The sequence below is a fragment of the Amblyomma mixtum genome, chromosome 3 (genome assembly GCF_055824585.1).
Source record: "Amblyomma mixtum isolate Tamu chromosome 3, ASM5582458v1, whole genome shotgun sequence".
NCBI lineage: Eukaryota > Metazoa > Arthropoda > Arachnida > Ixodida > Ixodidae > Amblyomma > Amblyomma mixtum.
The window spans coordinates 205843485-205868863 of NC_143014.1; the positions used below are offsets into that span (position 1 = coordinate 205843485).

The 25379-nt window shown below is 49.6% G+C and overlaps 1 protein-coding gene across 1 annotated transcript; it reads right to left on the reverse strand.

Moving 5' to 3' along the window:
* Positions 1-599: 599 nt before the first annotated feature.
* On the reverse strand, positions 600-25069 carry LOC149353407 (kelch-like protein 10). Its single transcript, XM_089575815.1, has 11 exons — positions 24822-25069; positions 23999-24221; positions 18766-18915; positions 17557-17759; positions 14901-14979; positions 13237-13436; positions 11777-11945; positions 10580-10734; positions 8964-9142; positions 7565-7684; positions 600-808 (listed from the first exon to the last, which is right to left on the reverse strand). The coding sequence occupies exons 1-11, from the start codon at positions 25067-25069 to the stop codon at positions 600-602; spliced, it is 1935 nt and encodes a 644-aa protein (XP_089431941.1).
* Positions 25070-25379: the final 310 nt, after the last annotated feature.

Consider the following 25379-nt stretch of genomic DNA (forward strand, 5'->3'; position numbering starts at 1 on the left):
TTCTTTTTTTTTATTTGCAACGCGTTCTGAGGCGCACCCTTCGTATTTCCGGTGCTCTCGAACGAGCTACTTTGTTTGAGACATCAAAGCTCTAATGCAAACCAAAACGAACTTAGAAAAATGCCTTCGCGACTAATGTTACAAAGAAAAATGTCTCGTTTAAGTCGGGAAAGTATAAAAACAAGGATGATAATAATATTTACAGAAAGTATTCCGAAAAAAAGGAAATACTGGTGCCAAGTGCACACAAAGTGACAAAGTCAACCGATGGCATGCAATATATATCATACATTACAGGCACTAGTTCACATAATGAAGGCCCAATGATGACCTTTGACATTTACTGTACAACATTCAGCAGCAGATGAAATTCACTTTAGCGACGCATTAGATATGCTCGCAATATTCTAGCAAGCAAGCCGAGGAATTGACCTGTGGAATATCTACCTTTGCAAATAAAATGCCAACTAATATCATTCGCCCTCAGAGGTACTATATGACTGAACAGTCTATCGCGATTAATTACTTTATTGCTTCTTTGATGAAGCTGAATTGCATTTTAGCACTGCAGTGAACACGAATTAGGTATAGAAGTTACGTCAATGCGGTTCAGTTGCGATCGGGAATTCTTCTGCTGAGAGGTATATTACACGAAAGTATGGTAAAGTAGGCATATACTCACCCGGATTGGCTACATCGTATACGATGCTTGCCGCCGAGGCACTGCAGTTCATATTTATGGGCTGAGCCGGATACCATTTACGGCCTTCGATGTCGTACCGCTCGACCAGAGACACGGTCGTCATTCCTAGTGGGGCGGTGAAGGCGGAAATAAATCACTAAAGGTGAGCGTCATTAATTATTGCTTTCTGAACCACCCCTTTTGTGGAGCTTATTAGTAAGCAATAAACAAACCTGAAACCGAACGAAACAATCGCAGTAGTGATTATGGGCAACGAATGGACGCCTAGAAACCTCCCAGCGTGAGTTGCTGCAGCACAGGGAGCCCATCGAGGCGTTTTTCAAAACTTCCGGTTTGCTGACGTCACTCCCAGCTCTCATTTTCTGGTCAGTAACGTCCCTACCGGTTGTCGGTTTCGGTTGTACGACGTCACATTACATGTTTGTCACGACCGCGTATGAAGTGTGATGCTTAGTCGTACACCTCGTCATACGAACCCACCATATGTGGTCACGTGACCTGACACTTGGCACCTACAGCCGCCGCGGTGGCTCAGTGGTTATGCTGCTCGGCTGCTGACCCGAAAGACGCGGGTTCAATCTCGGCCGCGGCGGCTGGAATTTCTTTGGAGGAGAAATTCTAGAGGCCCGTGTACTGTGCGATGTCAGTGCACGTTAAAGAACCCCAGGTGGTCGAAATTTCCGGAGCCCTCCACTACGCCGTCTCTCATAGCCTTAGTTGCTTTGGGACGTTAAACCCCATTAACCAAACCAAACCAAACTTGGCACCTACCCAGCTGTGACACCGGACGTCGCCAAACGAGCCAACGAGCTCCTTATGTTTCGCATAATAAGATGGCAACGTTTTGTAATGTATTGGAATGTATTGCTTTGTTTTTTATCTGTCTTGAGATGCTTCCATGGCCTTGGGTTGCACTTGCATCTTCATTTTTGTACATGTACAAGTATTCGCCTTGTTTGCATCTGTTCCGCCATTGCCTCTGAGCAATGCAAGCGTAGTGAAGCGGGTGTCATGCAAAGCGTATCAGCTTGCAACCCTTGCCCGTTTCCAGAGGATGTATTTCTAAATCAGGTGCTGAGATGAATCAGTTATCAACAATTCATAAATCTACAATATACCATCTTTGCCAAAACTAAACAAGTAACGGGGTTTGCTTCTCAGCCGTATAGTGGAATCTTTACGGCGTCCCTAAACACCAAAATGTCTCAAAAGGAGAGGATAATGTTTCAGTTTACGTTAGATGCCTTTAAAGCTTAAGAGGTGGGATAAGTGCTCCACTACACGGATATGAAACAAACCTTGTTGCTAGGCTACTTCCGGCAAAGACGGCACAATGGAATCTCTTAAGGATTTGGGATGGTCCTAAAGCAATGAGCAAAAATGTAGGCTGAATGTCATCCTCACCATCATAATCAGAGAGGCTAAGCTTGCTGCAAGCGAGATAAAGAAATGTATAATTCCCACCGATCTCTAACTAAACACGTCCTGTGACCATACCCGAGAAAACTCCCGAACGCCTTCTAACATGACTTTCGCCTGATAATTTTCTAACCCCACTCTATGCCACACAAGGCTCAGTTTCTTTTGCCTTGAATTTGGCTCACTTCTTTCGGCACAAACATACGTGAATTCAAAGCAGAAAAAGAAATCTTTTTTTTTCTATTCTGGCAACTACATGTCTACAGGATGAAAGCTAGCTGCACACTAAAACCCCCCACATAAATTCTTCGTCAGCATACGTGGCCGTCGAATAACTCCGGGGCTACCCTATAAGCCTTGTTCGCTCAGCAGTATTGCGCAAATAAGACGGCAGATAAAGAATCTGCGGCAAAATGTGAGCTGCTTGTCGTACTTGTCTTGTCCTCGTGTTCCTCGTGGAAGGGTTCCTGTCGTGTCCGGTCGCTGTGTTGAATGCAGCGAAAGACGCACACGGTACTTAAAGACTTCGTTTATTTAAAGCTGATGAGGGTGCGACCAGCGTCGACCGAGGCAGGAGCCGAACTGGCCGCCCGAAGAAAGGAGGGAGCGGAGAAGCGTCCACGGGAGGGAGTGGCTTCCCAGAACAGGAGGAGGGTGCGGGGGCGCACCGTGGGGGGGGGCATCTGGCGACAGCGTGCGACGAAGGGCAAGTGGTCGTTAGGAGGAGGATGCGAGTGGTCGTTAGGAGGAGGATGCGAGGGCGCACACACACAAAAGCAATAAGGGGACACAACACTTCCTTCCCCCTTAGAAAGTTGCCTGGTATCGTGCAGGGGGTCGGCGCTCACGCGTGGAGGCGCGCTGGCTTTGTGCGCTCGGGGGAGAAACACTTGTAGGCTGGCTGTTGTTCGCTGTGTCTCCTAGGTCTGTCCTGGGCGAAGTCTCTTCTTCCGGGAAGAGGTGCCAGGCTATGTGGGAAGATGGTGCACGTGTTCTCTCCGCTGGCGGACAGCTCTCAGACGGCGTCGTAAATCTACGCAGCTGGTTGAGATGTCGGCGTGCTACTGTGCCATGTATGTTGACGAGCCAAGAGCGCAGGCCTATGCGTCTGACAATTGTAGCTTCCTCCCAGCGTGGCTTTTTCAGAAACTGTCGGGCGAGGACGCGCTGCCCCTCATTAAGCGTGCCGCAGCGCGGAATTGCTTTTTCTTCCCGGAACGTCTCTGCCTTTGGCTCGGGGAGGATGGCTGTGAGCTGGGTTCGCATTTCACGCTCGAACATCATTTTCGAGGGGGTCTCGCCTGTTGTGCTCTGAACCGTCGTGTGCTGCTTGAAGAGAAAGCGCGCAAGGCGGCGCTGCAGCGAGCCTGTCTGATCTCTTTCAAGGGCGCGTTTTAGCTCGGCTACGTAGCGCTCGGCTTGTCCGTTTGTCGCTGGGTGGTAGGGGGCCGATGTAACTGATGAGATCCCGTTGTCGCGATAAAACTTGAGGATCTCCGCAGACACAAACGGTGTTCCGTTGTCCGACACTACCTTGCGCGGCAGGCCGAACGTTGCAAATAGTGATCGGAGGTTGTCAATGACTGCTGCCGAAGTCGTCTGTCCCATTTGCCTTATCTCAAGACACTTTGTGTAGGCATCTACGACCACAAGGAAAGTGCAGCCCTCAATTGGTCCTGCAAAATCAATGTGCAGTGTGTGCCATGGTGTGTCTGGCTTTTCCCATTCTGGGACAGGAGCTTTCGGCGGGGCGCTCCGGCTGCTCTGGCAAGGCTTGCATTCTCGCACCACTGTTTCGATGTCGTTGTCAATGCCAGGCCACCACATGTAGCTTCTGGCACACTTTTTCATTGCAACGATGCCCCGATGTCCGGCGTGGATGAGAGACATAGCTTGTGCGCGTAGTTCTCTCGGCATCACAACTCGGGACCCAAATATGATGCAGCCGCGATGGGTGCTCAACTCGGTAGCTCGCCTGCGGTAAGCGTCGAAGTTGTCCCCTTTGAGTTTATGCACGTTGCCTTGTTGAACAGCTGTGTAAACTAGCCGGAGAGCTGCGCACTTCTGCGTAGATGCTGCAACTGTGCCTGCTGTAAGCGGAGGTTCTGGCAGTGCTTCGAACATCAGAACGTCTCCTGGTGGAAATGGTTCGTCAACAGTTGCGTCTAGTGGCAGACGGCTTAGCGCATCGGCGTTTTGATGTTTACTCCCATTGCGGTAGACCAGAGCGTAGTCGTACGCTGAGAGTTTGATGCACCAACGTGTCATTCGCGGAGACAAAGTTGGTGGCATAGGCCTTTGTGGTCCCAGAATGCCCAATAGCGGTCGGTGATCGGTTATAAAGGTCACCTTCCGGCCGGCAATGTACTGGTGAAAATGTGTCGCCGCGTAGACGATGGCTAGCCCTTCTTTGTCAAGTTGCGCGTAGTTGCGTTCTGCTTGCGACAACGTACGTGAGGCGAAGGCGATGGGAGCTTCCCTTCCTTGCTCGTCAGTTTGCGATAGAACCGCGCCGACTCCGTACGGTGATGCGTCGCAAGCCAAAAGCAGAGGCTTCCTTTCGTCGTAGTGGCGGAGGACTGTACATCTTCGAATCAGGTCTTTCAGGGCATCGAATGACTGCTGATGGCGTGGCGACCATGTCCATGTCACATCTTTCCGAAGGAGTTGGTATAAGTCGTTGGCCACGGTAGCTCTTTGTTCCAAGAACCGGTCGTAGAACGTCAAGAGTCCGAGAAAAGCCTGTAGCTCCTGCTTGTTTGTTGGAGCTCGTGCTTCTGTGATCGCTCGCACTTTGTCCTCGGTAGGGTGAATGCCTTCTGCATCAATTCGGTGTCCCAGAAATTGCACCTCTGGCACCGCAAAACAGCATTTCACTTTGCTTATGCGCAAATTTGCGTTTGATAGCTTTTCGAGAACGAGCTCTAGGCGCACTGCATGCTCTTCAGTGGAAGTGCCACTGATGATGACATCATCAAGGTAGACACAAACTCCTGGGATGCCCTGAAGCACTGTCTCCATGAATTTTTGAAATATGGCCGGGGCTGCAGCTACGCCAAAAGGCAGTCGCTTGACTTTGTACAAGCCTTTCAGTGTGTTAATTGCCAATAATTCAGCAGTTGACTCGCTCACCTTCAGCTGCTGATACACCTGGGTGAGGTCCAATGTGCTGAAGACTCTTGCGCCACGTAGTACACTGAATACTTCTTCAGGTGTCGGTAGCGGGTAAGAGGACGCTTTAGTCGCAAGATTGACGGTGCTCCGGTAGTCTCCGCAGAGGCGTATGGTTCCGTTCTTCTTGCGAACTACGACAAGTGGTGTGGCCCATTCTGAATGCTGCGTCGGCTCGATGACACCTTGCTGCTCCAGTTTGTCCAACTCTTTTTCAACTGAATCTCGGAGAGCAAACGGCACCGGCCTGGCCTTCAGAAATTTGGGTTGCGCGTTGTCCAACAACTCCAGTGTGACCGGGGGCCCTTCGTTTCCTGGAATCTCTTCCGAGAATACTCTTTCGTATTTCTCTTGCAGTTGCTCAACCATGTTCTGGCTCGGCGTCTGGTGTATGCCGCATATCATCACGCCTAGTGGAGAAAACCAGTTTCTCCCTAGAAGGCTTGATCCTGTGCCCTTCACAACAAGCAGAGGTAGCGTATGGGTCTGGCCGTTGTAGTTAACCTGCACGTTGGCAGAGCCCAATAGTGGCAGATTCTGTCCTGACCACGTTCGCAGGTGCGTGTCGTCTTGTTGCAGGGCGGGTGCGTCAGATGGCCATGAAGTTCGGAACGTGTCCTCACTGATCAGAGTACAGGCTGCGCCGGAGTCCACCTCGAACTTAATCAGCTGGTGATGTACGCTTACTTCTGTAAAAATCTTCGGTCGCGTGCCGAGATTCATGGTGTTCAGGTCGTACAACACAGATGGTGTTGCTGATGTTGTTCCATGGAGATCAGATAGCGGCGTATTCTCTGAGGCGTTGACGCTGTGATTAGGCTGGGAAGGTGACTTTATCTTGGCAAGTCTCCGTTTCGTAATGCATGCTCTTTCGATATGCCCTCGCTTGTGGCAAAAATTACACGTGGCTGACTGGAATCGACATCCCTGGGGGTTGTGTTGGTCGTCACACCGCCAGCAGCGTTGTGCCTTTTTGACCGATTTTACAACAACAGAAGGCTTGCGCACCTGGTTGCTTGTCTGGTGTACCGGCTCGGTGTTCCGGCGAATCCCTCTCTGCTGGTGACCGGCGCTCTCCGCTCGAACGGCGATGTCGTAAGCTTTGCTGAATGTGAGGTCCTTCTCAGCGAACAGGCGCTGCTGCAGTGACTCGTCACTCAGTCCGCACACAAATCTGTCGCGTAACATCATGTCCAAGGGAAGCATGGTGGTGTTAGCAGAAGAAGCTGCGTCTCCCTCCTGCCCGGTAGCTGTTGTCGACAGCGTTCCAAAATTGCAGTCGGCTGCGAGCTTCTTGAGCGCGGCTACGTAGGCGCTCACAGTTTCTCCTCCCAGTTGATCTCGTCGTTGGAAGCGAGCCCGGCTGTAGACCTCGGATGGTCTTGGGTCGTAGTGCTTTTGCAGCGCTTTTACGATGTCGTCGTAAGACACTGCCGCTGGTGTGCTTGGCTGAATAAGGGCGCAGACAGTATCGTAGGTCTGCTCCCCGCACAGCGTCAGCAGGTTGGCCCTCTTCAAGGCTGGGTCTGTGATGTTGTTAGCTTCAAAGTAGAACTGAAGGCGTCCAACCCACGATGAGCCGTTGAACTCTGGTATCTGATTGGGAAACCCTCGCGTAGCCATGGCTTGTCAATAGCGTTGCGTAGCGCGGGTCGAATCCACTTTCTCGTCGCCACTGTCGTGTCCGGTCGCTGTGTTGAATGCAGCGAAAGACGCACACGGTACTTTAAGACTTCGTTTATTTAAAGCTGATGAGGGTGCGACCAGCGTCGACCGAGGCAGGAGCCGAACTGGCCGCCCGAAGAAAGGAGGGAGCGGAGAAGCGTCCACGGGAGGGAGTGGCTTCCCAGAACAGGAGGAGGGTGCGGGGGCGCACCGTGGGGGGGGGGGGCATCTGGCGACAGCGTGCGACGAAGGGCAAGTGGTCGTTAGGAGGAGGATGCGAGTGGTCGTTAGGAGGAGGATGCGAGGGCGCACACACACAAAAGCAATAAGGGGACACAACAGTTCCCAAATAATTATCTTGAAATATAGATTTCAGATACGTATGCCAGTTCGATTATACTTCATACATGTATGTCTTGACCAGACTGAATACCATAGAACCCCCCCCCCCATTACTTCCGCTCTTTGCGGCGACCCGATTGATTCAGTGGGGTCTATATATACGTCCACCTACTGAATGGGCTGACTGAGCCGCTTTGATGAATGCTCTGCGTTCTTTGTCTCGTGCGCATGCGCAAGAGACGTGAATAGCGCGCGTATACACACCGCTGAAGCCTCCTATCGCGTAGATAAACCCTTCAAGGACGACAGCGGCGAAGTTACTCCGGGCTTGGCTCATGCTGGGCAGCTCGGAGAAACGAGCCCTTCTGGTGTCGAGCTGCTCCACTGGAAAGAGAAACACGGATGAAGGAGAGGGAAAAAGTATTAGTTTGTTCTGATGACAGACTGTTGCCACTTGTAGGTGGCGGTAAGCAGGATGGCATACAAGAAATAGTTGTTGTAGGGAGGGAGATGGGTTTTTCGAGAATGGTGTAGAGGCCTCGCGAGAACATGAGGATGGAAGGATAGAATAGATCCGACACCTGTCAAGGCCACTTTTCGAGCGTATACGGTACCGTTCTCACGCTGAACGCTCATAATGACGATCACTGATTGGTCCAAACATAAGCACGTCACTCATGACGTCTAAAGGCCCCCTTTTCTTTCCTCTACCCTTGTCCCTCGCTGCGTTTGTCACGCTGGGCACCTGCCTTATATGGATGGATACAAATTAATGGACTAGCTAACGTGCATGAATAAAGTTTGGACGATCAATGGGACTGATGTGGCAGAGTACGCGTTAGCACTAATGCGCGCCACAGACGGAGCAGCAGCCGCCGCTAAAGGGTTCAGACCATGCGAGCGAGTGGCGCGACACGCCAAGCCCTCGCTGCACTATCCCCACCTGCCACCCGTCGCCTTCCACCCTCTATTCGCTATCCCTCCCGTTTTCCCACTTCCCTGAGAGTGGAGAAGGAAATCTCCCTCTCCTCTTCGTCACCAGCCACCCATTGATTCCCGCCCTCTCCCACGTTCCCTCTCTCCACCTTTCCTACTGCCAACAGAGGCTTCATACGGACAAACGGCAAGATTCTTCCAACACGGTGGTTCTAAAACTAACGCAAATGATAAAGCGTTGAAGAGGGCAATAAAAAACGAAACTTTTTTGTTCAGAGCCACAGGATTCCAAATGAACACCTTCAGCAAAACGGAGAGTTGAGCTAGTTGGTACATACTGATGGGAAAAAACAGCGCTGAGACGAGGGACAAAGAAAGGACAAAGGAGGACAAAGCGCCGGTCCTGTTGTCTTCTTCTTTCTTAGTCCCTCGTCTCAGCGCTGTTTTTTTTTAAAAAGCAGGATGAACACCTTCCTTTGCGACATTGACTTGTTTTATACGCTTATTTTCATGCACACCTATTTTAATGAAACAGCTGTATCCTTTGAATTTTGCGTTATTGCTTCAACGCTTCACTGCTGTACATCACAAGCTGGAGTTTAGCGCATTGCCTTCTTGGTTGCCGCTGAGCCATTGGACCAAAACCGTTACTACTAAGACCACAAGTTCCCTTTCACCTTGTCTCGCTTTGTAATCCAAGAAGCGTGGTCACAAATCAAAAGCGTACTTGTGGACAGACGCGTGACGCCGTTGTAACCACCGATCACGTAGATGATATCCTTGTGCGTGGCGACCTTGACACCGCTCCGAGGCGTGGACATCGTCAGCACCCTGGTCCATGTGTTCGATGACGGGTCGTAGCACTCGACCGTGTCCAGCACTTCCCGACCCGTGAAGCCACCCACGCTGAGCCGAGAAGAAGAAAGCAATCGATGGGGCGAAGCTTTTAATATGCATTCTACGTACCACGCCCAACCCTCAAGGATACTATATGCACCCGCTCTCAAGAACGCATGCCAAAACCCGTAACCGCGCGTGTACGTGGCTCCGTCTCGGGTGTGAGCTGTACATTACACAAGCATACCCGCATACTTATCAGTAGCAGCCCTCTTACCTCCACATCTGTACAAAGGCCTATAAAAGTGATGGCCAATTAGCCCTGTTCTGAGCCAAGTGTGGCCAACCTATCCACCCCCACCCACCGCAATATAAAATGGAACCTCAAGTGATGCGACTGTTAGAGACAGAAAGACAGCGACGTGGACTAGAGAAGCAATGCCGGTTGATGATGTCCTAGCTAAAATAAAAAAGAAATGGGTTTTATGCGACCAAATATTATGAAGAGCACATGACCGCCGGCCTTTCAGGGTAGGAGAATATATTTCAAGGGAAGGAAAAGTACCCCATGAGGTGGCAGGAAGTTAGGTGCATAGCTAAGAGCAGGCAAGCTGCTGTAATATAGCTGAGATCACGGGATGAGCGTGGGCGAGTATTTCTTTGTCCCTTCGTCCATTTCGTCCCTTTGTCCGTGTCTGAACATTAGTGTTCCTATGATATCAACTGAACACTAACTAGATCGATCAACCGCTTTCGTGTGATAGAGTACCCACCTATATCGAAGGGCAGGCCTAATTGCATGTCCCCTATGTGCCATAAAACCCAACACAACACAACACAATAATTGCATGTCCGTAGTATATGCGTGTCTTCTGCAGTGGATGTTGGCTGAGCGCGGTTGAGGGCAACGTTCAACACAGTTTAGAGCAAGACATACATACGGAAAGTGGTAGCGAATCAGTTCACCGACTGTAACCGGTTTTGATGTAACATGTCACCAGAGAACACTTCACCAGTTTAAAATACAGCCTATTGGCTAAGCACTAGTGCAAATGGAATTTATATTTTAACATGAAGTGCCCGCTTCCCAATTTCATGACTGACATGCTTTAATTTTTTTTAGACGCCTTTGTTTCTTATTTTCCTCCGCCATATACTTCCCAAAGCCTTATTCCCCTAATATCCCACACCAGAGTACGAGTAATATCCCACACCAGACTAAGTTCGTTGTTCTAACACGAGAGGCAAAATATCTGCTCAACAATAAATAATAGCATTTCCCTCCAGAAAGCTCCCAAAAACAAGTCAAGTTGTGTGAAGCCAACGGGACATTCAATATACTTTCAGAAAATTATATTCTTCTCCTAATGACAGTGTTTCTTTGCGTGACGTCCAGCTATCGATCTGGACTACTTTGGCGAGAAAACCTCTGCTTGTCGGCCGAGCTGACCTTCAGTTGCAAGCATGTCCAGTTTCGCTAAATCACATTCATTCCCCCAAGCTCACATGTAGATTCGTCCTGCAGCCGTCGTGGCAGCAGCGTCGCTTCTGACGTCATTCATGGGTGCAACCTGGGTCCACTGATTCTTCTTGGCGTCGTAGCGTTCGACGCTGCTAGTCCGCAGGCGGCCATCAAAGCCACCCATGGCATAGATTAGACCCTGCGACGAGACGAGAAATTCAGGCAGAGACCAGGTACAGGAAGAAAAGGGTTCACCAACGTCGTCATCATCATCAGAATTTCTTTTAAGCCCTTTTAGCACAAAGGGAGGACTTGTCGTGCGTCACACGCTCTAAACACGAATACACCTACATGGCAGTAAAAAGAGAATACATACTCTTTAAAGAAGGGTGTGCGCTAGAGGACAGTTTACACCCTTTTTACTCCATTCTGTTCAGAGTACTGGAGAAAGTTAATTGCCCAGTTGCTTCGCAGCGTTTCTGCAGAGCAACACCTCAAATTTTTTTTTTTCTCGCATACCACACAAGCTTTGATCTTTCTGTTATCATCTGTTGTAAGACAAGGCAATTTGAACGTCATAACATAAAGAGAACAGGCGGCCGCCCTCCCTTCTTTTTGTTCGGGAAACACACTGAAAGGGTCCGGTTTACCAGCCGTCGCACGTTGAAAGGGGTGAACGACAACTGATTGTTAGCATATTTCTAGGTCAGCCTATCGCATACTTCATCTACAGTGCATAGCAATGGCTTGTGGATGTGAGATTTAGAACATCGAAGAGAAGCTCTGCAGGGGCCAACTCCTCATCATGCTAATTTTAAATAAAGCCAAATTCTTTCCGACACCTCATTTGTTTTATTCTCTGTAAACTATAGTCTGAGCGTTCAGCTGCTTGAATAAAATTTCGAGCCTCAAAAGGTTACTAACTCGCTTTCGATTCACCCTACTAAACTACATAGCACTGCCAGCGGAATATGCCTGGTTTTGACGGATTCAGAGTTTCGTAATCGACATCTTTGAAGTGATATCGATTTGAAATGCATGGTCGTCGTGTATGCCTTTCTCGCTGCAGCCGGCGTTGCTGGACCACTATTTGTAGAAAGGCCATCCCTGACGAATGGCTTGTCCAGAGGGCCGTTGAGCATGCTTCGTTTCGCTATAATGACGAGAATCGCGTTAAAACTGGGAAGGACAAGAGCAGATGCGAGAGAGATCTGGTTGCCTTCGCTCTCGTAGTGCCTTGCCTGCAGTGTGGCGACGCTGACATAGCAGCGGGCTTGCATCATGTTGGCCTTGTGGCTCCATCGGTTCAGGTTGACGTCAAAGCAGACGACGGAGTGGTAGCACTCGCGGCCGTTGAAGCCGCCCACGATGTAAATGCAAGAGTTAAGAACCGCCGCGCCATGGTACGCCCTGCGGGGGAGGAAAGCACATTGCGCCGACGACCGCATAACCCAGAAGTTATGGTAAAAGAAACAAGGTTTTGCCGTGTGGGCTATTTCCTTAAGTTACGTATTTTGCGGCGCTAAAACGACGGACAGACAGAAGTAGAGAGTAACATTGCACTAATTCACCGACTTGTTCGTCCACTTCTTTCCGTTTGTCGTCTTAGTGCCCTCAAAACTTTGTAACAAGGACCCATATGACGCAGTCTGTTTTGGCCTCATTGGTCGTCATATCATTGACAGAACCCAGAAGCATGTGGCCAGTGAAAAGGAAAGAGGCGCATCACATTTGCATTTGGATCACTTTTGTTTCATGGGCTTCGTAGGTGGGTCTTTTACTGCAAGCGATTTTTTACGCTTAAGTTGTGAGCATGCGCATTAGAATGCCAAGGAGAGGCTGACATAGCGTGAGTGTGTGGAAGCACAACGTAGAGAAGATGAGGGAGGGGGGGCCTTAGTGCGCTGACCAACATTTAGAGAAGTTCTTTTGTCTGCACCATCACCAAATTTTTAGACAGTTTATAGACTGTCTATAACTTCTGTCTATAAAGTCTATGAACTCTAATAGACAAATCCTAGAGAACAGTCTATAGCTAATACAAATGTTATAGACAATCCACAGATTTATGGTCATATACTTTTAGCAGACTATATACTATGAATAGACAAAAATAAATATCTATAGGAAGGCAATAGAGCCTATAAGAAGTCTATTGACTGTCTATAGACCGTTTTTATAAGGGGGGGTCTGTTACATTATTCTCCTTGAGAACATGAAACAATTCGCCCATTTCACGGTGCAGACAGAACTTCTTCAAGAAGAAGGGGGAACGCGCATGTTAGCATAAAATAATTGTCGGGGGCTTAGCTTTGGTTAAGCCTGGTAGGTTGCGAAAGCGAGCGCAGCGCCTCTAACGGAAGGAACGCGGCGCGCCGCGTCTAAAAAAGGAACGCAGTACGCCGCGTCTATAGGTCACGCGTGGCTACCGGCCGCCGCTGCGCGACGACTCGACTTGGCAGCCAATCTCTCACCCTGGCATGACGTCATGCTATGACATCACTAGGCATGGCACGCCGTCAAAGGTCACACGTGGCTACCGGCCGCCGCTGCGCGACGACTCGACTGGGTAGCCCATCTCTCACCCTGGTGTGACGTCAGAGGTCATTCTAAAGGTCAAGCGTGGCTACCGGCCGCCGCTACGCGAAAGGCCGTTCATGAGCGTAGTATTGCTTTTGCAATAAAAATGCGCTTTGCATACCGGGGCGTAGTGTACTGGTTTCCCAGGAGGCGCCAGGCACCGGTTCGGCAGTTGAAGGCGTGCATGTTGTTGGTCGCACCCGACGTCCAGCCCCCGAACAGGAACAGGATGTCCTTGGGGATGCGCGGGGTGAGCCACACCTTCGAGGACAGGTCGACGCCAGCACACTCGCCCAGCGCCATCGACTGGCGAGTCAGCGACTGTGCGGGGAATGCGGCATCAAGAACAGCCCAGACCATGGTCTTCGGCCATCACCTCATGAACTCGATTCATATTCATCAAAGCAATTCATTCAGTGCGGAATAATAAGGACACAAATACAGTGCAGGCTGGTCTGCATATGTACAGTCGAACCTCGTAATAAATAAACAGTTTATAACTAAATAATGAATATAACGAAGGAATAGCGATTCCCCTTGGAAGCTCGGTCAACACGGGCTATAACGAAGCTACGGCTATAACGAAGTAATAGGCACGTTTCATCTACATTTGGATAAAGACCTCTTACACTGAACTCGGAGTCCTGTACTACAGCAGCTGTAGCCGCCCTATCATGGCAAATTCCGTAGTGTCGTATTTCCCACGTTTCTCTCATTGGAATCCACTCCGCTACCAAAAGCTACTTTTGGTTATCTGTTCTCCGTATCGGCTATAACGAGCACATCTATTGTACACGAAAAGATGGCAGCGAAGCCGTGCAGTCTGACGCTGACGATAACTTTTTTCATGCGCTGAGAAATAGGCTGCTGAAACCACTCCCAGGTTAAAGAGTTCGTTATCTCTTCGCGCTTTACGGTTTTCCATGCGTAGGGAAATGAAATATTGAAAAAAAAAACTTCCAGACTACCTCAGTCTCAACGAGTATATGAGCCCGGGAGCAGGTGGATGGCTGGATGAATGAATGCTGAAAGCACTCTGCCAGTTTGGGTACAGGGTGATGACGTGAGCCGCAAGGCTCGTCACTTTTTTCTGTGTAAATTTTTTTCCAGTCTTTCAACCTTAAAAACAGCTACTTTGAATTTTGTCCTTTTTAAGTACAGGTTATGCTGGTTTTAACTCTGTGACGGTTTTCAGTTGTAAACTTATATATATTGCTTACTGACCTGCTTTTAAGCCGTCAGTCTAACCGTTTATAACCAACATCTACCGCGGATCCACTCACGTTACCTTCGTTACCCCAAACCCTGAAGCGTTGTGGACAATTCTTGTAGTAAAACCGACATTTCAGTTAGTTGGTCTAGAACCATGGAAAATACTTGGCATAGCATCTTGTCTTTTGTTGTTTTTTTTTTAAGATACTTATTCTGTCTGCTTCGACATCTGTGTGGATACTTCTTCATTCTGCAGAATATCCTCAGTTCTTTTCGTCAGATTTACCACCCACTGCACACGAGTCATCATCGTGGGCATATTTCTTTCTGTACAGCATTGAGCTTGGCGCTTTTGGGACTGCGTCATCTGTCGTCATGCGGACCATGTGGGCCTGGAAATGCGCACGCTTACTAAGAAAAAGCGGAGAGGCTGACGGCACAGCTGTCACTGATACTTTGTTAGCCCAATGAGAACGAGAGCGTGAAGAATATACAAAGCACAGACGAAATCCCTTAGGTTCACTTTGTTTCTAAGACAGAGGTAAACCACCTTGATGCAGACCAGCAACCGACCTGATGGATCGCATTGAGGACTTTGAGGCTGTCTCCGTCACCCTGGACTTGAGGATCGGTGACGACCCGGTCGAACTCTCTGCTCGAGAGAAAAAGAAAAGCTTAAAACTGAATGGTCAGTCATGTAGTGATCGATAAAACGCTTAAGGCGCATTGACAAATCGTCCCTGGTAGATTATGCTGCCTTTTATTCTCAAGATTGCAGACTACATATTGGAGCTACGCATCTATTTAGTTAACTACGAAAAAAATAGAATACCTATCCCATGGATTGTAAATATATCCTTTTCAGTCACATGGTCTCTTTCTCCTGTGGTGTCATGCTTTGTTTTCTGTATGTATTCACTATTTCCTTGAATAAACTCATGAGTTGAAAGTCAGGGCTGTGTGTCCTGTTCTCCCTTTCCTTACGTCGTTTTCGCGCTGTGACCACGTTAACTTGAGCAACCAACTCGCCCGTACTCCACCCCAAAAAAAACAAGTCTGCAAGAAATATTGATGTAAAGAAGTGTGTGCAATTTGCCGTGTCATACAAAGAACAATGAAAGACTAATGCTAAACGTTTCCCTCAGATCGGCCCATAGATCGCTTGTCAGTTTCTTGTCGCATGTTGTCTCAGATTTGGTTTAAATAAGCGAGTGATAGCTATGGCGTAAGAGAGGGGTTATGGTCGCATACCTAGTCTAAGTAACAGCTTACGTAATAGCTGGCTGTTAATTTGTTTTCATTCCCGCTCCAAGGGCGAACCAATACGACGAAGCAGCGATTACGGTGAAATTCTTACATGCAACACCTCACGTGACCTCAAGTCCTCTTGTACGTCATAGTCACCGTTCGAGTGTCGAAATCGAAACTAAACGAACAGAAAAAATTAATTGAAATAATAATAATTGCCGGTCATAGGCAAATTTCGCATGGTGAGATGTATTTTCTAGTCCAAATCTGACAACCCTACTCATTAAAAAATAAAGAAAACAATCCACACAGCATAAATGCTCGTTTTGGAATGTTTAAAGTTGCTAAACTGACTTAAAAACCAACCTTAAATTCTCTTCACAATGATGGTTTTGTCTGTTTATTTGCGCTTTTGTTTTTGGCCTCTAGTGGTTGGCTAGCAGATCAGCTCAAATTAGGGCTGGTCAAGACCACTAGCGGCCGGGCGATGTTGCTCATAACTTGCAATTAGATAAAAGACACCTTTCGCAGACCGCGTAGCATGTTACGATTACCGGAGTACCGAAAGCCAGCCAACCTCTAGCGCGTCCGCGCTAATTGGCCCTCATGCGGCAGGTGCGCGCGCAGCTGTCGGGTACCTAGCGCCATCTGGCGCTGTCAAGGTGATCTGCGCATGCCCCTGACGGCGCACGTGCTCCCGGTACTGCAGTAACGGTAACACGGTACGCGGCACGCTAAAGTTGCCTAATAGGCACCTTTAGCATACCGTGTACCGCGTTACCCATACCGGTACCGGAGTACCGGGAGCCTGCGCGCAGCCAGTTCGCATGCGCAAAATCGCCTTGATGGCGCCAGATGGCGCCAGGTACCTGGCAGCTGCTCACGCGCCTGCAGCATGGGGACCAATGAGCGTATGCTCACCGGCAGTGGGTGGTGTTGAGATCGACGTCAGCGGGTCTCGTTTGGAACCAGCCAGCACACCTGTTTCTGCTGTATATGGCTGCGAGCAACTTCAGACAGCTGATTCCAATTATGGAGTTTGCCCGGTCGGAGTGCAGGACCAAAACGAAGGGGCTGAAGTTTAAGCAAAACCAGATCCCCTTTCCGAAGTGTCCGCACGTGTCGAACGCCGCCGCCGCCGCGGGGAGACGGACGTTATCTTCCCCAATTGCTGTGACCGTGCCGGGGAACAAAGGGCTTCGGTTCCTGTGTCTCTTTGGCATGCCAAGCACCGCGACAAGCTGGCGGGCATCATTCGAACATCTCCAAGGACGAGGGACCACTTTCCGACCTTTTCGTGACCTCGCGTTCCGGCCTCGAGCGGCGGGTGTGATATGATGAACAACAGATGTCGGTGACCCGCGGGAACCTTCGGCTGGCCGGAAACCACCTACCGCAGTCGACTCTACCTCGACGGCAACCTTCTTTCCCTCAGACTCAACATGTGACGGGGGCGTGACCCTAAGTGCGGCGTTGTGTTTGTGCGCACAAGAGAAAGCTCTAGGCCCCTCCCACTCCCTCGTGGGCGTCCTCAACCTAGAGACTTGAGGGAACGAGAAGGATATAAAAGTTGACAACGAATGCGGCAGAAGAGTCTCACTTCAGTCTCACTTCTATTCGCTTTGATGTAAAAATTTAAATAAACCCTCTAGTAATCTTCCTCCCATCACCAAGCTCTTTGACTCGACGGCACTCATGTCCTGGTGGTGGTGGGAACGGGTTCGAAGCTTGACCGCGGTTTCATCAAGCAGCGAGCAGCAGCAGCAGCGAGCTAGCAACGACTCCTAACCCGCATCTATCCAACAGCGGGCTCCCGGTACTCCGGTACCGGTAAGAGTAACACGGTACACGGTATGCTAAAGGCGTCTATTGACTACCGGCAACTGTGGAAAACCGTACAGCCTGCTGTTCTGCCTCCGGCTTCGAAGCCAATCAGAGCGCTCACACCGCGGAAGTAGGCCTAGGGCGACGTGGAACTCACGAGACGGTGCACCCCGCGAATCGCACGAGGGGCAGAAGCTGGGCGAGGTACTTCTTCCGCTCCGCTACGTCTGTGGATATCCACTTGAGGATCGAGCGGAAAGTATCGTCTACTTCGCTAGGCGCGTGTAGCCGGTTGTCCATCAGGATGGTCCGCAGCTCCTCAGGGGTGAGAGACTGGAACTGCTCATCGTTCTCCCAGACCTGTGCCAAGAGAAAGAAAAACGACTTTTTCAACTGAACGATGCAATTAAGTCGAAGGTATGAGTGTTGCCACCTACATATGACGTCTAATGTTGCGCGTAAGCAGGTTGCCCTCATAACAGGTCCGCGTGAGGCCTTCGAAAGTAAACCAGCGAGTTTTCTTATGATGCTTCTCGCAACCTTCCCGATAGGTTTGCATCTGCATATTCATCTGTTAACGAAGAATTTAGACATTAATAACAGATAAGGTAAGACAAGAAGATAAGGCAATGCAGAAAATAAGATAAAGTTTACGCATATGCTGAAATTCAATTCTATTTGTTTAGACTGCACGGCTGAAGTGTAGCTCGCGGTATTTGTGGAAACAGCGCCAAAGACACGGACAGACAAATAGATGGAACCAACGCTTACCATCAACTGAAGGATTTATTCCAGCAGATCACAAAAAAGTAGAATTTCGCGATCAAGTGCGCATGTTCGCAGATAAGAAACCAAGCACTGAAATTCATTCAGGCTCGTCTAGATAGGAAATTTGACAATCATGAATAACAACAGACGGGGTGCTTACACACGTGTCACGATTCTTGTGGATAAGGTATGCTTCTTTCAATACTCTTGCTATTGTATCTTTTTGCTTGCAGAACACCGAAGCCTGGCGAAGCCTGGATACGTGGCGACATTTTTTGTGATGAAGTGCCTAGCTCGAGGACGGAGCGCTAATCAAGGAACCGCTGTCTTCCCTTAATCGTATGTTCAAGCATCTGCCTGCTTGTCTTATGTGCACTTTTTCTCGCACGTGAACAGTCAACGGTCGTCCCATCTGCTTGCTTGTCCGTATATTTTGAACTGTTTCTAGAAATATGACGCACCAACTAGCTCAACGTTCCATTTTACTGTAGTTTTATCCCGTCTGTGGAGTATGCTTGTTCTTCAACATATTTCGGTTTACAGCATCCTAAACGCGCAACCCGGGTAGTGTCGCTGAAGTTCGCCCTGGAGTTCACACCTCATCGAAGTGTCGGATCAGGTAGCGAAGGGCATCTGTAGCAAGGTTGTTGTATCCCCTGGTGAGGGCCAGATGGTAGGTGTCGATGCAGGAGTCCGGTTCCAGGTTCTGCTTAAGCATGTTGATGCAGTGTTCGCGAATCTTGCTTATCTGCGTCATCAGAGTGAATAGAAGTGAAATAAAATTCTAATGAAGCTCAGGAGTTATTGCACAAAGCGAAAAGTCTGAAAAAAGAGTCTTCAGAGAAGATCACTTCGAGGACTGCCCAGGGAGTGCGAAGAATTTTTTTTTCTCGAAGTGGGAAAGAGTATCTACAGGTAAAAGCCTTTTGTCTTATTTCAGTTAAAAAACTTTTTGTGGCATGGTAATGTCCCTATTATTATGAGCTAGGTTCCCCTACATCTAAACTCTATACGCGCGCATTAATGGGCAACGTCATAGCTGTCCACTATCCAGTCGAACGGAAGATTCGTTGCACGTGCGTTAAGGCACCGTGCAAATCGCATGCTCATGTGTACTCTGGGAACTTTTTGTATTTATTACCGGCTGCATCTTCCAATTTTCACAGAAACATGAAGTCCAAATAGGTCCCATTTTTGGCCCTTGGTTCACGCAAGTGTCCATGATCGTGTCCTGGTATCGACGTGTAAACCGCCTCTCTTAAAAATAACAAGACCAGGCATCCTCATTTCCCTAATCCCTGATTTCTGGCCATTAACGTTTCCAGGAGGGCAGAAGCGGTAGCCTGGACGCCGTGACTTTCCTTGACAGCTTTTAAAAACGCAAATATGCACAGCATGACATGGCTGCAGAGGAAATGAATGACGCCTTTGGCTGCAATGTTCGGTGTCAGGAACACGGCTGCTTGTGGTAAGGGGACACTTGTGGCGATGATGATACTGATGATAACGTCGCCGAGTTCGTAGCTGCACGGTAACAAGTTATCTTTTGTTTTATCGCCGTTGTTGAGAAAAGTTCTATTGGTCTAGCCAGGTGCTCTCGCTGGTGCTTCACCACCATCCCGTGGGCGACACGGTTAGACGTTGGGAAAACCGATAAATAGCATATCATTTATCGATTCCATCAGTCCTAACAAATAGATATTAAACATCTGAGCAATCATGAATGGTGTAAGACATCACGTTTATATCTCTCAATAACAATCTTTGTCATGGTCAATTTTATCACTTGAATGCACGGGAAGGGCCATCGATTAATGTTCTCTTTTTTTTAACTTGTGACTGACCCAGATCAACGAGAACGAAGCGACAGGAGCGGGCGCAGCCGTGGGTATGTGCCATTAAGCCTAAGGACATCATCATCATCATCAGTCCGCGTGACGCACGCTAGCAGACAACAGCCGGGACAGCGTGTTCGCCAAATGCAGCCGGTACAGCCAGCAATGACAGCGCCGCCCACCGGCAGGTAGCAGCCACATTAAGGCTGGTTATAAATATTCATTCAGAACGACGGCTTGACATCGCCGCTATGGCGCAGTGGATTAGAGCCACGTGTTGCGTATGGAAGGTCGGCCGTTCGACTCCGCTCTCTGTACTGTAATTTTATTGTTTTTTTATTCATCTCTTTACAATTTTTTCCCTTTTAGGTCGCAAATCGTGATGCTTAGTGCCATATAACGCCGTTTAATAGGATCTATTATCCCTTTTAGGTAAGCCGTAGTGACAATCTTCAGTCACCGTGATCAATTCACCGTGGTTTCAAGCCATGTGGCTGTACAGGCTGCAGTTGGCGAATACGCAGCCGGGCATCTCAACTCTTCATCGCGCTGGTTGATTGGCTTGGCACCGGGCAGCCATAGCTGCGCTATCTCTCCTCATTTCTGAGTCCAGGACAAAGCTGGTCACAGAACCACGTCTGCTTGGTAGCACCGTGCATCGAGACCCTCGTCTTCCGGCCTCCTCTTTTAAGACTGACGTCTCTCCCGATTGCCAGCGTGCTGAACGCCTGCACGTTGGCTCGTCGACATCTACGATGAGCCGCTCCATGGAGACTACGAAAGTTACGCCGCTGCTGCCTCCGACGGGCAGTGTCCAGCAACCGACCCTCCTTGCAACCGTTTCTTCACCGATTATGCGACTCTACGCTCCTGATTTCTGTATTCGGTTCATGCCGGCGAAGGTCCCGAGCCACCCCAGTTTGATCGTCGTCGTAACTCCACGATCCACGATGTCTTCTAGCACGCGTACAGAAAGGTCACTTCCGTCGCAGCTGACCCCTGCGCGTCGTGCTTCATGGACCTGTCTCTCTGCTTAATGGCTCGACGCTGGCACCAATGCTCCGTTCGGACGTGGCTGCTTAAACTCTGTCCACAGCAGCACCTTCGTGAACGAAGGGACTGACCGGACCGACCCTTTACACTACTTGTTCTATGTGCGCAAACGTTTGCACCTGGAGTCCTCAACAAACCGTCAGTTGGTCACATCCCGCAAAGTGCCCGAGGTTAAGCGAGACTCAAAGGGCTGCTACACATACTGGGAAGGAATGCGCTGTATGCAGAGGCTGATGATAGATCAACACGCCTCAATCACGTCTTCTTCACGTTTCTCCGGTTCCATGGGTAAACAGACTACCCAAGGATAGCAAGCCTTGCGCAAGAAGACCTAGAGCCTATGGGCCTGGCCATCTGCTGCAGCCACCAGCCTTGGCCTGTCTAATTTGCTGAATAATGGTGTGTCCACCCGGAAATGTAGACTCATACCACAAGATTGCTCTGTCACCTTTCTGAAAGACTCGTACTGCTTCGGTAGCTTATTGCTACCTGTTACCCGCATTCTGAGATTATTCCATCGGTTAGCTTGACCGAATGCGTCACAGTCCGCGAGAAGTATGCCAACCGCCAACATCTGAGCATCTCTACTCCGTCCTGCGCGATTTTGGTTGACTCGGCGCCGGGCACACTCTCTTACGTGTTCTCATTTCTGAGCACAGGCCGAAACTGGTCACACAACCACGTCTGCTTGCTAGCATGGGATCCATGGCTTTCATCCTACCTTTGGAAAAGTGCTACTCTGCTGATCTTCCCACCAGTTTCTTCATCCGTCAGCCTATTGAGCCTCGGATGCTACTTGTGTCGTCCTAAACCGTCATCCTTCGCACTCTTTCGAGACCGGAATATAAGCAGACGCGCAACACCTACCCCGCCCATTCTCACGACGTCGCAACCACAGCTGCACTGAAGGAGCCACTTGAGACATTCAAGACACCCGAAGGTCACCCGTTTGAACTTTTCCGCCTGTATACGTCTTCTCTGCGTGGTGGACCTGGGCCAAAGGTTTGGGGCAACCAGCATCGGACCTCCGGGAGCCACATATAACCAGTCTGCGACAGTCGAAGCCCCCAGCAGTGCTGCCGCAAGTGACAACACCGCACACGTCAGCTGCCACTCAGCATCCCCATGACAAGAGGCCCGTCTTCGTATCCCTGGTGATGGCTTCCCTCCGGCCTCGACACGTTGTACGACCCTTTTTGTACACTTATTGATTTTCATATCCTCAGTCATGCATACATCGAGGCATGACACTCAAGACGATGCATGCATGCAAAATATTTCTCACAGATGTGCAGAATTTCAGCACTTAGGTCTAGCGGCCTTCTGCTTTCGAGCAGGAACGAGCGTATAGGCGTAAAGAATCAAAGCAAACTAGAAAGCTTAAACAGACGAACCAATTATGGTTACAGCCACAGTCCGCAAGCATCCTAACTGCTTGATACAGTATCGTGCTTCTTTCTGTCACTCTATGCTTTAGCACCCATAATTTGGGATGCGGCGTAGCGTCCTCACCGCTAGTCTAGACAGCTTTCTCCTACTGTCATCTTGTACTGTGCGGTGTCCTATCTTAATTACCCATTCTTTATTAGAACGACTTAACATTCCAGTCTTCTGTCACTATTCTGTCATCTTACTCTCTTGTTCTTCGTCCCTTTTTAGCGACCCTAATTTCGGCAAATAGGAGAATGTCGGTTCAGTCGCTATCCTTGCGGTTCTGGCCTCGGCACTAACACACTGCCTCTCTGGACACGGTAAGTTGCAGTGACGACAGTTCGAATCTTCTCGTTCCAGCGTCTGTAGGAATTCTCCCGCTGCCGTGGGTCCCGTCCAGTATTTGAAGCCACACTTTGTCGCTTCGTTAGAGACGACACTGGTCTAATATAACTCAAGAATGAAGCCAGAGATGGCACTCAAAAGAGGCCCTGCAACCAATGGCATCGACCGATTCTCATGATGTCGCACTTAACCACCTCGCATGTTTTAGCGCGCATCTATTAGCGGCCGTGGTAAGTGAAACGTGGTTGACCTTAACGACGTTGCAATAGGCCAATACCATTGGTAGGAAGGTCTCCTTGGTGGGTCATCATCATCATCATCAGCCTGACTATGTCCACTGCAGGGCAAAGGCCTCTCCCAAGTCTCTCAAATTAACCCTGTCCTTCGCCAGTTGCGGCCAGCGTATTCCTGCAAATTTCTTAATCTCATCCGCCCACCTTTCTGCCGCCCCCTGCTACGCTTGCCTTCTCTTGGAATCCACTCCGTTACCCTTAAAGACTAGCGGTTATCTTGCCTTCGTATCGCAAGCGCTGCCCAAGCCCACTTCTTCCTCTTGATTTCAACTAGGATGTCATTAACCCGCGTTTGTTCTCTCACCAACTCCGCCCGCTTCCGATCTCTTAACGTTACACCTATCATTTTCTTTCCATAGCTCGCTGCGTTGTCCTTAACTTAAGCTGAACCCTCTTTGTTAGCCTCCACGTTTCTGCCCCATAGGTGAGTACCGGTAAGATACAGCTGTTGTATACTTTTCTCTTGAGGGATAATGGTAACTCGACCCACCAAACTACCAAACTTCATGAATGGCAGTTTGGTGGGTCTAGTTCCGCTTTATCCTGGAGTTATATCCGACTGCAGGTCAGTTGTTCCATGTGTCCATCTTCAAACACATTTAGTCACAGCATGGGGACAGTGAGCTTCGCTATCGTAACAGCCTCCTGTTGTCCTTGCTCTCTCCGTCTCAAACAGCAGCTGTTCATGGCATCTGGCTGGGCTAGTTCTTATCGTGTGCATTCATCTACCGTTGTATCTATCTACATGCTGCCCCATGCTACAGGTTACAGCAGGTATCCATCAACCCTTCTGTCAAGCAGTTGATCCCGTGTCGCCAGCAGCGCACTGTCAGTGCACAGCTGGACTCCGTCTTGTTCTATGTCCCCAACTCACGTTGTACTTCTCGGCCATCTCGAGCACTTGACCGACGTTGTGTAGCCCAATACGTCCGTGGAGGGGCACTTGGTAGGCGAAGTCGACGAGCAGCTCGAGCATGTCGCTGCTCATGTCACTCACGACCACGCGGATGGGTGGCATCCACTCCTGCTTCTCCTGATCCTGGTCTTTGGTCATCGCCTCTCTGGTTACGTTGAAGAGGTTGCCGCAGCCGGAGAACCTGCAGTGTGAGGGGCGGCGAGAGGAACGCGAAAAAGGCAAAGCCCTTCACATGAATAAACAGGAAGCAAAGTAGCTCTGCTTGGCTGCCATAGTACACGCTAAAGAAACAAAACAAAGAGTCAGCCTGATGAATTTTCGTGGCTGTGCTATAGAAGACCGCGCACTAAACGGGAACGCGTTCTTACTTCTAGATGCGCCAACCAACTAAAAAGATACCAACTAAACGCTTCGTCTGATCGATGTAGACTAACGACGGGCGATCTTAATCGTAGTTTACATTCTTCCTATATCACTTCAGTTCTTCATGAACATTCTTCATGAACAATGGGCTCCGAATGTTTCCGTTATCGGATGCGTAAGGCATACGGGCTCAAAATGTCTTACTGAATATGTAACAGACGCAGAGCCCTCGTTTTGACTTTGAGTTAACCGGTAATGAATAAATAACGCCACCATTTGAATAACGTACACGCTAAGGGTCAGTAATGGCCAAAGCCTGCGTCAGTTACAGTATGTGTGACGGACACCTTCAACACTGCAACACTGCAGGCGAAACGGTCCGAGAGGACATTCGGGCAAGAAAAGAGCGTTAGCTCACTTGGCTGCCATGACGAACCGGTGCGCCCACACCTCTTCTCCGTCCGTAGCCTTGAAGACGACGTCGCAGAACTGGCGGGCCTTCCTCTGCTTGCTCAGTCCAGGCATGGCTCGGGAAGCGGCTCCGGGGGCGAACGCCGGCTGTCGGCCTTCAAGGTCAGTGAAGAGCAGACCGGCCTCGGACCAGATGGTGATGAGGTTGTACGCGTCGGCGTTGGCGTCCACGGTAGCCACGGAAGGGGAGCTCATCTCTGGTCTCGATGCCTCCTCACAGCTTAGGGTCAGCAGGGCAGGGTGAGCGAGCGAGAGAGCGTCCGACCACCAGTAGTGCCGGGAACAGCAGACCGACTGGCGAGGAGGCTTTGAAAGGCCCACCTTCACAGCTCGGAAAGCGCGCCAACGGTAAACGACACGCGCTGAGTGGCGCGTTGTTGTTGGCCGTTGACGGTTGTTGACATCGTCGTTGTCGTCGCTTGTGCTCGATGTTGCTGGGACTTGCCATGTTTGAACCATTGCAGCGCGATCCGTGTCGTAGTAGTAGTAGTAGTGGTTTTTATTA